Raw genomic sequence first — 14,703 nt, 5'->3', positions numbered from 1 at the left:
ACGGGGAGCTCAGCTTGGTGTTCTGTGACAACCTAGCTGGGTGGGATGGTGGCAGGGAGCAAGTCCAAGAGGGAGGGGATATATGTATACATATAGCTGATTCAATTCATTGTACAGCAGAAATTAACACAACATTGTAAAGCAATTATACTCCAATAACTAGAAAAAGTACATTAGGAGTATGGAAATATCATTAAGAATAAAAACAAATTTTATTTTAAAGATATCACCATGAAATGTTAACAAGCAAGGGCTTTACCTAATGCGTCAAAGGTACTCTGAATAAAGTCACATATTCATTTTAGTGTACATATTTCATTTTGATATTTTAGGTCATATACCAGATGGCAGAAAGCATTTATACATGATGACTTTTCTAGATGTGCCAACATATGCTGCTGAATTGCCTATACAGAAGATCCTTGCTCATTGCAAGTCTCCATGGAAGTATTTCAAACAAAGCACATCAATTAACATTTGTTTATTATGCCACTGTGACTATATGACAGTTTTTTATTTCTTTCCCAAATACTCAGGCAACAGTTGGGTTTATATTGAATTTGTCAGATGAAGGTTCATGTTTAGGGATATTTAGAAATGTTTTTCATTTCAAATTTGCTATTAAATATCTCACCTCTCATCTAACCTCCATTAAGTATCAAATTTTATGAACAGATATAAAAAGAATTGTAGATGATAGAATGCTACTATGGATAAAAAAAAATACAAGACATTTAAGTACATAATACAGTTAGTAAAGGATTTACCAGTGATGTAGATAAATTGAGGTATTAAGTATAAATTTTAATTTATTAAAATCAATAGTTTATCATATGAATTGCATATTTATTTTTAAAGTATAAAGAGAGAAAATCTCTCTTAATTCCATAAACATACAAGTATCATCAATCCTAGTGAAATAAATCCTTCCACTCTAATGTAGAGTAGTTTATAATTAAGGCTATGTTTCACTCTGTGTAGGTAATATGATGATTACCTTACACAAGGTAAGGTTCTGGGAGAAAGGTGTTAGGAAGGGAAGAATAAACAAAGGTTTTGCTATAAGCATAGTCATTTGCATTAACTGAAATAAAAGTGGAATAAATATTTTATTTCAGATCAAAGCATCTGAGGCACAAGCCTTCACTCTACGAACTGTATAGGGCTTTTTTTTTTTTTTTTAGATGTTCTCTATTCACATTGAGCAGAGACTAACAAGGTTTTTACCACTTGTAAAAGAAAGCTTCTAACTATTTTATGCCATAGAATTTGTTCCCCAAAGAGGTATCACAGGATAATAATATAAGTGGTTTAATAGTATGTGGGAATTATTAAGTAATTTTTAAAAACTAAGCATGTTTAAAAACAAGTACCTAACCTTTGTATTTTATTACTGTAAATAAGTGTTGCCATGATAGTGCCAAAAAGAAAAGAAAGAAAAGAAAGAAAAGGAAAGGAAATTTGATATCATGTTCATGTTGTACTGTAAAATTAAACACACCTATAAAGATAAATTATATAGAAAGTGTTCAGACTATTCCAGACAAGATAGTACAACTTTAATAATTTCAAAATATTTGCTCTAACACATTACACCTATAGACCAAATGTACTCATTCTTTTGAAATCATCTTGCTTTGTCTGATTCACATATGTGATTTAGTTGTTTAAGTTATTCTACAGTACCATTATTAACTCACTTACAAAGGCAGGTTTTTAAAACATGAAATAAATATAAGTATCATTTCCCTCAGAGAAATTAAGCATAAAAGGGAGTTTCAGCCTTAGAAGAGAAAAACTGAAAACTGCATAGATGCTAATCACTTTGGTCTTTTGAATAATTAGCTGTGGAGAATTTAAAGGCATTAATTTAGACATTATGATTCCTGAAACCTAGTATAGACATGTTATTATGCAATTTACATTAAAAATATATTAGCTAAAGATAATTTGGAAAAAAATGCTTTATGACCAAAATCATAAAAATGATGCAAGGAAAACCATTAGCTAGGAAAAGAACAAACACTGCAGTCAGACACTTAACTTTGTCATATCTATACCAATATAGAATTCTTGGCCAATAGAACTATCCTTCAAAATCAGATTGAATAAAAACCTTTTGTCAGTAAAAACTGACAGAATTAGCCACCAGCAGATGCTCATGGAAAGAATATGAAAGGATTTTCTTTGAGTGAAAGAAAATTAATCCCATATGGAAGGTCAGCGATTCAAGAAGGAAAAGTAAGGAGAGAAACATATAAATATATAAGTAAATCTAAAGAATACTGAGTGTATAAAACAATATTAATATGTTGGTATCTGTAAACATACACACATGCAGCCATGCACACAAACACAAAAACACAGAAACACACCCAGAGAAACACACACTGTTTAAATGCTCAACAGGAAAATTGTTTAAGAGAAAGAAAAGGAGTTAAAATATTATAAGATGATTTTATGGTCCAGGAAAATATAAATCTCCCTACATTAGGATTCAATAATAAGGGATTCATTTTGTAACATCAGGGTAACAAATAAAGGAATGTGTGACCACCAAGTAAACAAACAAAGGGGGTGGGATGAAACGATTAATGAAAAATCTTCCTGAAAGGGCACAATGAGTTTTAAAAAAAGGAGGGGCTTCCCTGGTGGCACAGTGGTTGACAGTCCGCCTGCCGATGCAGGGGACACAGGTTCATGCCCTGGTCTGGGAAGATCCCATGTGCCGCGGAGCGGCTGGGTCCGTGAGCCATGGCCGCTGAGGCTGTGCATCTGGAGCCTGTGCTCCGCAATGGGAGAGGCCACAGCAGTGAGAGGCCCATGTACCACAAAAATAAATAAATAAATAAATAAAAATTAAAAAAGGAGACAGAACAACCACAAGACAAGTAACAAAATGGCAACAAGTATGTAACTATCAATAATCACTTTAAATGTCAATGGACAAAATTCTCCAATCACAGGACATAAGGTGGCTGATTGGATTAAAAAACAAGACCCATCTACATGTTACCTACAAGAGACTCACTTTCAAGCTAAAGACACATGCAGACTGAAAGTGAGGGGATAGAAAAATGTATTCCATGCAAATAGAAATGAAAAAAAGCTGGGATAGCAATACTCATATCAGACAAAGTAAACATTAAACTCAAATTCTATAATAAAAGACAAAAAAGGGCATTGTATAATGATAAATGGATCAATACAAGAAGATATAACATTCATAAACATGTATGCACCTAATACAGGAGCACATAAATATATAAAGCAAATAGCAACAGACATAAAGGGAGAAGTTGAAAACAATACAGTAGTAGTAAGAAACTTTAACAGCTCACACAAATAGATCATCAGGCAAAAGATCAATAAGAAAACATTTGCCTTAAGTGACGTATTAGATCAGTTGAACTTAATAGATATCTCAGGACATTCCATCCAAAAACAGCAGAATACATATTGGATTCAAGTGCATATGGCACGTTCTCCAAGATAGATCACATACTAGGTCACAAAACAAGTCTCAACAAATTTTAGATAAAAATTATATCAAGCATCTTTTCCAGTATGAAACTGGAAATCAATTATAAGAAGAAAAATGGGAAAAACACAAACACATGAGAACTAAGCAGCATGCTACTAAGAAAAATGATGGTTCAACAAAGAAATCAAAGACGAAATCAGAAAATACCTTGAGACAAGTGAAAATAAAAACAAAACTTTCCAAAATCTATGGGACACAGCAAAAGCAGTTCTAAGAGGGACGTTTATAGCAATAGAGGCCTACCTCATGAAACAACAAAAATCTCAAATAAACAACCTAAACAACCATCTAAAGGAATTACAAAAAGAAGAACAAACAAAGCCCAAAGGCAGCAGAAGGAATGAAATAATAAAGGTAATAAGGAAATAAATAAAATAGAGACCAATAAGACAATAGAAAAGATCAATGAAACCAAGAGATGATTTTTTTGAAAAATAAACAAATTTGATAAGCCTTTAGCTAGGCTCATCAAGAAAAAAAGACAGGACACAAACAAAATAAGAAATGAAAGAGGAGAAATTACAAATGATATCACAGAAAAACGAGAGAATACTACATATAGTTATCTGCCAACAAATTGCATAACCAAGAACAAATGGACAAACTCCTAGAAACATATAATCTTTCAAGACTAAATCAGGAAGAAATAGACAGTCTGAACAGATTGATCAGTAGAAATGAAATTGAATCTGGTATCAAAAAACTTCCAAAAAGTCCAGGATCAGAGGGCCTCACAGGAGAATTCTACCAAACAAAAAAAGGAGAGTTAATACCTATCCTCAAACTATTCCAAAAAACTAAAGAGGAGGGAACACTCCCAAATTCATTCAACAAGGCTACCATTACCCTGATATCAAAACCAGACAGATACTACAAAAAAGAAAATTACAAGCCAGTATCTTTGATGAACATGGATGCAAAAATCCTCAACAAAATATTAGCAAACTGAATTCAACAATATATAAAAAAGATCATATACCATGAACAAGTAGGCTGTATTCCAGGGATTTAAGGATGGTTCAACTTACGCAAATCAACCAATGTGATATCCCAAATTCACAAAATGAAGGATAAAAATCACATGATCAACTCAGTAGATGCAGGAAAAACATTTGACACAATTCAACACCCGTTCATGATTTAAAAAACTCTCAACAAATTTGGCATAGAGGGAAAATATCTCAACATAGTAAAACCTATTTATGAAAAACCCATAGCCAACATCATACTCAATGGTTAAAAAAATGAAAGTTTTTCCTCTAAAATTAGTAACAGGACAAGGATGCCCACTCTCACCATTTCAATTTAACATAGTATTGTAAGTCCTAGCCACAGCAATCAGACAAGAAAAATAAAAAGCATCCAAGATGGAAGGGAAGAAGTAAAAACTGTCACTATTTGCAGATGACAAAATACGTAGAAAACCTTGAAGTCTACACCAAAAAAAGTTAAAACTAATAACTGAATTCAGTAAAGTTACAGGCTACAAGAATAATATACAGAAATCTGTTGCTTTTCTATACATTAATAATGAACTATGAGAAAGAGAAAGCAAGAAAACAATCCCTTTTTTTTGGTACATCCTGCATTAAAAAAAATTTTTTTATTGAAGTACAGTTGAGTTACAGTGTTGTGCTAATTTCTGCTGTACAGCAAAGTGACTCAGTTATACACATATATACATTCTTTTTATATTCTTTTCCACTATGGTTTATCCCAGGAGATTGGATATAGTTCCCTGTGCTACACAGTAGGACCTTGTTGTTTATCCATCCTATATATAATAGTTTATGTCTACGAACCCCAAACTCCCAGTCCATCCCTCTCCCTCCCCACCTCCCCCTTGGCAACCACAAGTCTGTTCTCTATGTCCACGAGTCGAAAACAACCCCATTTAAAACTGCATCCAAAAGAACAAAATACCCAGGAATAAACTTAACCAAGGAGGTGAAAGACCTATACTCTGAAAACTGTAAGACACTGATGAAGGAACTTGAAGATGATATGAATACATGGAAAGATAGCCTGTGTTCATGGATTGGAAGAATTAATACTGTTAAAATGTGGATATTACCCAAAGCAATCTACAGATTTAATGCAATACCTATCAAAATACCGATGATATTTTTCATAGAACTACAACAAATAATTCTAAAATTTGTATGAAACCACAAAAGACACCCAAATGGCCAAAGCAATATTAAGAAAAAAGAACAAAGCTGGAGGTATCATGCTCCCTGACTTCAGTCTATACTACAAAGCTACAGTAATCAAAAGAGTGTGCTAATGGCAAAAAAACAGACATGTTGATCAGTGGAACAGAATAGAGAGCTCAGAAAGAAATCTATGCACATATGGTCAATTAGTTTACAACAAAGCAAGCAAAACTATACATCAGAGAAAAGACAATCTGTTAAAGAAGTGGTATTAGGAAAACTGGACAGGTAATGAAAAAGAATGAAATTAGAACATTTTCTTATACCATATACAAAATAAACTCAAAATGAACTGAAGACCTAAAATGTAAGACTGGCAACCATAAAACTCTTAGAAGAAAACATAGGCAGTACATTCTTTGATGTAAGTCTTGGCAATATATTTTTGGATTTGTCTCAAGCAAGAGAAACAAAAGAAAAAATAAACAAATTGACTGAATTAAACTTAAGTGTTTTTGCACAGTGAAGAAAACCATCAACAAAACAAAAAGACAACCTAATGAATGGGAGAAGATATTGGCAAACGATATGTCTGATAAGGAGTTAATATCCAAAATATACAAAGAGCTCATACAACTCAATATCAAAAAAACAAACAACTCAATTAAAAAATGGGCAGAAGACCTGATTAGACATTTTACCAACAAAAAAAAAATACAGATGGCCAATAGGCACATGAAAAGATGTTCAACATCACTAATCAGGGAAACACAAACTGAAACCACAATGAGATACCACCTCACACAGGTCAGAATGGCCATCATCAAAAAGAGAACACATTATAAATGTTGCTGAAGATGTGGAGAAAAGGGAAACCTAGCACACTGTTGGTGGGAATGTACATTGGTACAGCTACTATGGAAAACAGTATGGAGGTTCCTCAAAATATTAAAAGAAGAACTACCATGTGATCCAGCAATTCCATTCTTAAGTATATATCCCAAGAAAACAAAAACACTGATTCAAAATGATACCTGTACTCCAATGTTCATGGCAACATTATTTACAATAGCCAAGAACTGGAAGCAACCTAGGTGTCCATCAATAGATGGATGGATAAAGAAGATGTGATATTTTATATATATATATATATATATATATATATATATATATATATAACTCAGCCATAGAAAAGAATGAAATTTGCCATTTGCAACAACATGGATGGACCTGGAGGGTATTATGCTTAGTGAAGTAAGTCAGACAAAGACAAATACTGTATATTTTCACTTAAATATGGAATCTAAAAATTAAACCAAATGAATGACAAGCAAAACAGAAACAGACTCACAGACACAGAGAATAAATTAGTGGTTACCAGTGAGGAGGAGGGGTGGGGAGGGGCAAGACAGGGGAAGGGGATTAAGAGGTATAAACTACTAGGTATAAAACAAATAAGATACAAGGATATAATGCACAGCACAAGGAATATGGCCAATAGTTTGTAATAACTTTAAGGAATACAATCTATAAAAATATCGAATCACTATGTTGTACACCTGAAGTTAATATAACACTGTAAATCAACCATACTTCAATAAAAAAGAATGGAATTGAAAAGCAAAAAAAAAAAAAAAAAAGATAAACACAAAAGGAGAGCCAGGAACAGGAAGTACAAACAGAATAGTAAATAGAAAGATGTAGTAATAAACACAAATATATTCTAATGGCATTAAGTGTAAATAGAATAAGCATTCAAATATAAAGTCAATAATTTTCAGGTTAAAATATATTGCTTCTCTGAAGATATATACATGTAAGAATTCAGAGAGCTTGGAATTTTAAAAAAGGAAATAGATGCTCCATGCAAATACTAACCAAAAGAAACTTAATAAAAGAAAGGTACAGTGGTATACTCATAATAGAAAAGATACACTTTTTATAAAGAAGAACATTTCATAATGATGAGACTATTGTCCCTGAACACAGTAGAATTAAACTAGAAATCAAAAATCATAAATATAACAACAAAAGCTCCATATATGTAGCTATTAAGAAACTTGAATAACAAATGGTTCAAAATAGAAGTAATAAGTATCAGTATCAAGAGAATCAAAACTTGTTTTTGAAAAACAAAGTTCATAAATGCTTGGCATGATACACTAAAAGGAGAACAAAAGAAAGAGCATCATGACAGATTCTAAAGATGTTAAAATATCACAGAAGGATACTGTGAGCAACTTTATAAAATATCATTAAAAATGCAAATGAAATAAACACATTCTTAGGGAGAAAAAACAACCAAAACTGATGCAAAGGAAAATAAAGTCTAGGCAGGCATATAACTGAAAAGTTCTTCCACAAATTAAAAACCTTTCTGTAGGGCCTCCCTGGTGGCGCAGTGGTTGAGAGTCCGCCTGCTGATGCAGGGGATACGGGTTCGTGCCCCGGTCTGGGAGGATCCCATATGCCGCGGAGCGGCTGGGCCCGTGAGCCATGGCCGCTGAGCCTGCGTGTCTGGAGCCTGTGCTCCGCAACGGGAGAGGCCACAACAGTGAGAGGCCCGCGTACAGAAAAAAAAAAAAAAAAAAAAAAAAAACCTTTCTGTAAGTATCCATGACCAAATGGCTTCACTTGGGATTAATTAAAATTATTAAGGAAGAAATCATGACAATACTACAAAATTCTTCCAGAGAATAGAAAAAAAATAGAGAGATAATCACTTCCAAATTCATTTTATTAGTTCAGCATAACTTTGACATAAACCCTTACATTATAAGAAAACATTATAAGAAAAACATTATGGCGGGGTGGTAGTGGTGGAATGAATTGGGAGATTGGGATTGACATATATACACTAATATGTATAAAATAGAGAACTAATAAGAACCTGCTGTATAAAAAAATAAAATAAAATATAAAAAAAATTAAAGGAACACCTTAAGAAGAATTCTTACTTAAGTCCTATATATTTCAAAGATGATTTTAAAAGCATAAATAAATCTTACTGAAGAGTAAAAAAAAATTATGGGTGCAATATCTTAAGCAAAATAATATCAAAGCAAATATAGCCATATTAAAAAGATTACTACAGGGCCTCCCTGGTGGCGCAGTGGTTGAGAGTCCGCCTGCCGATGCAGGGGATACGGGTTCGTGCCCCGGTCCGGGAGGATCCCATATGCCACGGAGCGGCCGGGCCCGTGAGCCATGGCCGCTGAGCCTGCGCATCTGGAGCCTGTGCTCCGCAACGGGAGAGGCCACAACAGTGAGAGGCCCGCATACCGCAAAAAAAAAAAAAAAAAAAAAAAAAAAAAAAGATTACTACATCATCAAGTGTTTCTCTTCTAGGAATGCAATGATTATTAAACATAAGAAAATCAAACAATGTAATCTACCACACTATCCATGGGCAAATTACTTTACCTTTCAAATAGTTTAACTGTCCTCATTTAAAGTTTCAATTTCCTCATCAGTAAAATCAAGACTATAACAACTCATGTATCATACGGGGTTTTTTTGAGGATTAAATAATTAATGCATGTAAAGTGTTTAGCACATGGCACACAGTAAACGCCCAACAAATCTTAGCTATTATTATTAGTGCCTTTTAAAAAATGGTAAGTATGAAAGAAGTAATGTTTATACTGAACAATGTAGCAGCTTAAAATCTCATTTATGTAGCACTCAATCAGAAAACTCCTACTATGTAAAAAACAAAACAAAACAAAACAAAAAACCCAGAACTTAGAGGCTTAACACAACCATTTATTTAGTCCACAGTGCCAAGGTCAGCAATCAGCTGGGCACAGGAGAATGTGCCTTCTGCTCTCATTCATGTGTCTATGATCAGCTCTTAGGTCAGGTAGGGACCAGCTAGTTTTGAGAGGTCTCCGTGGAACAACTAGGATGGCTTGTCTCTCTACCATGTTGTCTCTCACCTTCCACCTGGTTAACTCGGACTTATTTACATATCAGTTACAGGGTCCCAAGAGAACAAGAGAGGGCAGGCACCAATGTGTAAGCATTTTTCAAATCTCTACTTGTATAGCATTAGAATTGTTTAAATTAAGTCACATGGTCAAGCCTAGAATTTGAGTGGGGAAGGAAGGATGGGATATAGGGAGCCTTGAATAAATTGGGGACAATTACTCTAACAGTGTACCACAAGTTCCAAAGCAGTAATTCATTAAAAAATATATAGGAAATTGTATACATGATTTTTATCCAACATAAGTTACCAAACCATTAAAATCCAATAAGAAAAAACAATTTTTTCCCCAAAATGTTTCCTTTACTTAGCATCTCCAGTTTTATCAAACCATGCCTAAGTCTCTAAGACCTCAGCTTGGTAACCAAAACATAGCTTTCAAATTTGATGCCTAATACTGCCCAATCCAAACCTTTTTCCCCAACAAGGCAAAGTCAACCAATGACTTTCTCTTAAAGCATTCTTATTTATGTTTGGCTCATGCCATTTCCTTATCTGAAAGATGCTTTCCTTGAATCATTTCATGTAACTCATCATTTAAGTTTCCAGCTCAAATACTACTTAAAGATAATAGTAATTTATTCCTCATTAATATTAGAAAAAAGTTAGAGAGCAAACATTTATCTGAACTCCCATTTTGTGCTATGAACTTTCATGGGGCCAGCTACATATATAATACCCATTTGTGTTGTTCCCTGTCTTTCTGAAGAATAGGTCTTCTGGATGAAACAGTAAAATTTACCATGTAAAGGCTATTTTTTGGACATCCTTGCTTCTTCCATAGAATTCACTATGGCATAAAAGATTTAGTAAGTACTCACATTTGCTTCATATTTTTTACTGTTTTTGGTGAAATTTTTATATAATTTCTCACTTTACACACTCATAGTATCTTAATATTAAATAAGAGAATCAAACTAAATTATGTGATATTTTACCAACTAGATACTTTATAATTTATCATTTATTTACATTTATATTATATTATTTATATTGTTTAATAATCCACATGTGTCTCTCTCTAGCTAAACTTTATATAAACCACGTTTATAATAAGTTATATCTTTTAATCTATCTAATGCAAATTAAACTTATTTTTATGTTAAATATGTACTATGCATAAATTAATATAACTGCTTTTAGAAATTTCTAATTTAGGTTTTTCTCTGAGGACCACTTGCCTTCCCCACACATTTACTATTTAAAATGAATGAAAGCATCTCTTGGAAGCCTCACTAAGCACTGAAAACTAATTAGCACATCTAGTGGTTAAGCTTTTGTTTATTCCTTTATTCTCAGTGCTGACTGCTTGAGTAATAAGGTCTTCACTTGGATCTAGCATCTAAAAAATATTTACTATGTCTGATTAACTGACTTATGAATTTCAAATGTAATTATCTACAGATATTTACTAAAATTTTGAAGAAAGAAGCTATCTTACACCTAATGATTGGCCTTGAAAACAGGCATATAAATAGAATTCTAATTATAGAAATGACAAATTTGACTTAGCTTATTTATTTAGTTGCAGTCTAATCCATTTGAGATATGAAGTGGCATATAAAAATAGATACAAAAGCAGATAATAACATAAATAATAACAAATAATGGAAAGAATCATGGAAACAGAAAAAAAAAAAAAAGACTGGGTGAGATGAACTAATCATCCTCTATTTCTCTCAGAAACTGGTCAAAAAATTGACTCTCATTTTTTAAACTCCAGCAAGCCATTTATACAAAATCAATAATAATGTTCAGAGAGCACATGAAACTAAGAAGGATTTATTTCCTAAAACCCAGTAAAGAGGATGCTGGGTGATATAGTGGTCACCACTATAATAGGTACAATAATTTTCTTTGTTTTTCTTTTTTTTTTTTTTTCTGTGCTTCTCACCAAAACCAAGGACAAAGCTGAAGCAAGTTGCATGAAAGCAAGTCCATGAAATCCAAAACACTGTTGAAGTGGGCAGCAATCGGATTGTCTTTGTCCATGAAAAAAATATTAGAAATCCAGAGAAAAGGATGGACTGCATGTTTTCAGATAGTCCTCCATAAAGATCATTACTCCAAATAAGACTTATGGTTCAAAAACAAAGAGTTTAAAGGTTTTGTTTTCTACTAAGGATCTAGAGTGTAGATATTTTATGTTGCAATAATGGCCCACCCATAAGCTTGGACAATCAATTAAGCAGAGTGAATCATTTTTGCTTTTCTTGTTAACATTAATTAACATCTGTAATTATTATTGGAAAACAGTATATTAAGAGTGTTAGGGGACTTCCCTGGTGGTCCAGTGATTAAGATTCTGCCTTCCAAAGCAGAGGACGAGCGTTTGATCCCTGGTTTGGGAACTAAGATCCCACATGCCGCGGGGCAACTAAGCCCACACGCCACAACTACTGAGCTCACGCACCGCAACTAGAGAGCCCACATGCTGCAAACTACAGAGCCCACATGCTCTGGAGCCCGCGTGCCACAACTAGAGAGAAGCCTGTGCACCAAAATGCAGAGCCCATGTGCCCCAACTAAGATCCGGATGCAGCGCAAAAAATAAAATAAAAGAAATAAACATAAAAAAAAAAGGAATGTTAGGATAACTGCATCTGTGCAAGCTAGAAAGAACCAGAAACTTTCAGGGACAGAAAAAAGTGTACTTTAGGATAACAAATTAACCTGGCTCAAAATAAGACATAAAGAGAAAAAATAACTATTTGATGGGGTTTTGAAATATCATAGGCTACCACATGGATAATCACTGGAAAATAATATTTGTATTTTATGAAGAACGGATAGCTAATTTCATAATGATTTCCTTTGAATGTGAATATATATATATATATATATATATATATTCAAACAGCTAGAAAAACCAAGAATTTGTAAAATAAGTTTTTAACTTTAAAGAAAAAGACATTAGATTTACTGAGTCCAGATTTGCAAGTTATATTGTCTAATGCTGGAAAGAAAAACTGCTAAATAAGTTCACTAAATAACTTATTATCCAAATTGAGACACTATTAAGAGTGAATTAGTTCACTACTAACAAGAAAGTTGGAAAATTAGGCATAGACTCAGGCTAACCTCAGCAAATTGGAACACACAGGCAGCCTACTTAGGGATGTCTCTCAAAGGCACACGCTCAAAGCAGAACAATTAGTCTTCCCCCAAATCAACTCCTTTCTTCAAGCTACTTAATCAGAAGATTGTCAACTCTCTTACCTTTAACTAAAAAATAGGTCGGTATTAACTTTTAAAAATCATGTTCTCAACAGTGAATCACTGATATTCACTGAATATGCATATTCCTTTTTCCTTAGAGACAAAGGACAAATATTTCCTGGTGACAGACGTACCAGTTGATGGCCAGTGTTTTATCTTACCTGGGCAATATTTACTGCATTACAGATTCGCCCATCTTTCTCATGATCCTTTGTTTTCTGTAACATTTGCCATATTTTGTTTCTAAGTCCATCCTGCTCCTTATCTCCTTGAAGTTCCCATGACATTTTCATCAGGTTATACACGAAGCCATAGTATCCAGTCCATTTCACTTGATCACCTGTTTAGAAAGAAAGGTTCTTTAGAAAGATATTTTATTCATCTTATTAATGTATGGTTGTGTGAAAAAGAAGAAATTTGATTTTATTAATGTTTTAAAGTTTGAAATTCTGAGCTTTGGAATTTTCTTTTTACCATTCACTACTTTTACTCCTTTAATTTTGAAAGATCTCACAGATCGTTTAAAAACCTCTAACAGAGATACATTCAGTAGATTACTCCTTTCTGCTAATGGACACCGCCGAGTAAACATCGTTGACTTCTCCCCACCCCTCCCCTCCACTGCCATCATGTCTAAGTCAGAGTCACCCAAAGAGCCCGAACAGCTGCGGAAGCTCTTCATCGGAGGTTTGAGCTTTGAAACAACCGATGAGAGTCTGAGGAGCCATTTTGAGCAGTGGGGAACGCTCACAGATTGTGTGGTAATGAGGGATCCAAACACCAAACGCTCCAGAGGCTTCGGGTTTGTCACATATACCACTGTGGAGGAGGTGGATGCAGCCATGAAGGCAAGGCCACACAAGGTGAATGGAAGAGTTGTGGAACCAAAGAGGGCCGTCTCAAGAGAAGGTTCTCAAAGACTTGGTGCCCACTTAACTGTGAAAAAGATTTTTGTTGGTGGCATTAAAGAAGACACTGAAGAACATCATCTAAGAGATTATTTTGAACAGTATGGGAAAATTGAAGTGATTGAAATCATGACTGATCGAGGCAGTGGCAAAAAGAGAGGCTTTGCTTTCATAACCTTTGATGACCATGACTCTGTAGACAAGATTGTCATTCAGAAATACCACACTGTGAGTGGCCACAACTGTGAAGTAAGGAAAGCCCTATCTAAGCAAGAGATGGCTAGCACCTCATCCAGCCAAAGAGGTCGAAGTGGTTCTGGAAACTTTGGTGGTGGTCATGGAGGTGGTTTTGGTGGGAATGACAACTTTGGTCATGGAGGAAACTTCAGTGGTTGAAGTGGCTTTGGTGGCAGCCACGGTGGTGGTGGATATGGTGGCAGTGGGGATGGCTATAATGGATTTGGTAATGATGGAAGCAATTCTGGAGGTGTTGGAAACTACAATGATTTTGGCAGTTACAACAATCAATCTTCAAATTTTGGACCCATGAAAGGAGGAAACTTTGGAGGCAGAAGTTCTGGCCCCTATGGTGGTGGAGGCCAATACTTTGCCAAATCCCGAAACCAAGGTGGCTGTGGTGGTTCCAGCAGCAGCAGTAGCTATGGCTGTGGCAGAAGGTTTTGATTACTGCCAGGAAACAAAGCTTAGCAGGAGAGGAGAGCCAGAGAAGTGACAGGGAAGCTACAGGTTACAACAGATTTGTGAACTCAGCCAAGCACAGTGGTGGCAGGGCCTAGCTGCTACAAAGAAGACATGTTTTAGACAATACTCGTGTATGGGCAAAAAAAACTCGAGGACTGTATTTGTGACTAATTGTATAACAGGTTA

General features: G+C 34.5%; 1 protein-coding gene and 1 pseudogene across 2 annotated transcripts in view; one reads left to right on the top strand and one right to left on the bottom strand.

The window, feature by feature from the left end:
- TMEM232 (transmembrane protein 232) overlaps nucleotides 1–14,703 on the bottom strand; it is a gene marked incomplete at its 5' end in the record, with an annotated part of 240,883 nt that overhangs the window by 142,739 nt on the left and 83,441 nt on the right. Inside the window, 1 exon segment of the mRNA XM_082621232.1 lies at nucleotides 13,069–13,247. Coding sequence (XP_082477358.1) covers nucleotides 13,069–13,247 — 179 coding nt within the window.
- On the top strand, nucleotides 13,516–14,669 carry LOC309804118 (heterogeneous nuclear ribonucleoprotein A1-like; annotated as a pseudogene). Its single transcript has one exon. The product of its transcript is annotated as a heterogeneous nuclear ribonucleoprotein A1-like (transcript).

The sequence above is a fragment of the Mesoplodon mirus genome, assembly GCF_964341445.2.
Source record: "Mesoplodon mirus genome assembly, chromosome: 5".
NCBI lineage: Eukaryota > Metazoa > Chordata > Mammalia > Artiodactyla > Ziphiidae > Mesoplodon > Mesoplodon mirus.
The sequence above is the reverse complement of the archived record's forward strand: the minus strand, read 5'-3'. Positions and strand labels throughout refer to the sequence as shown.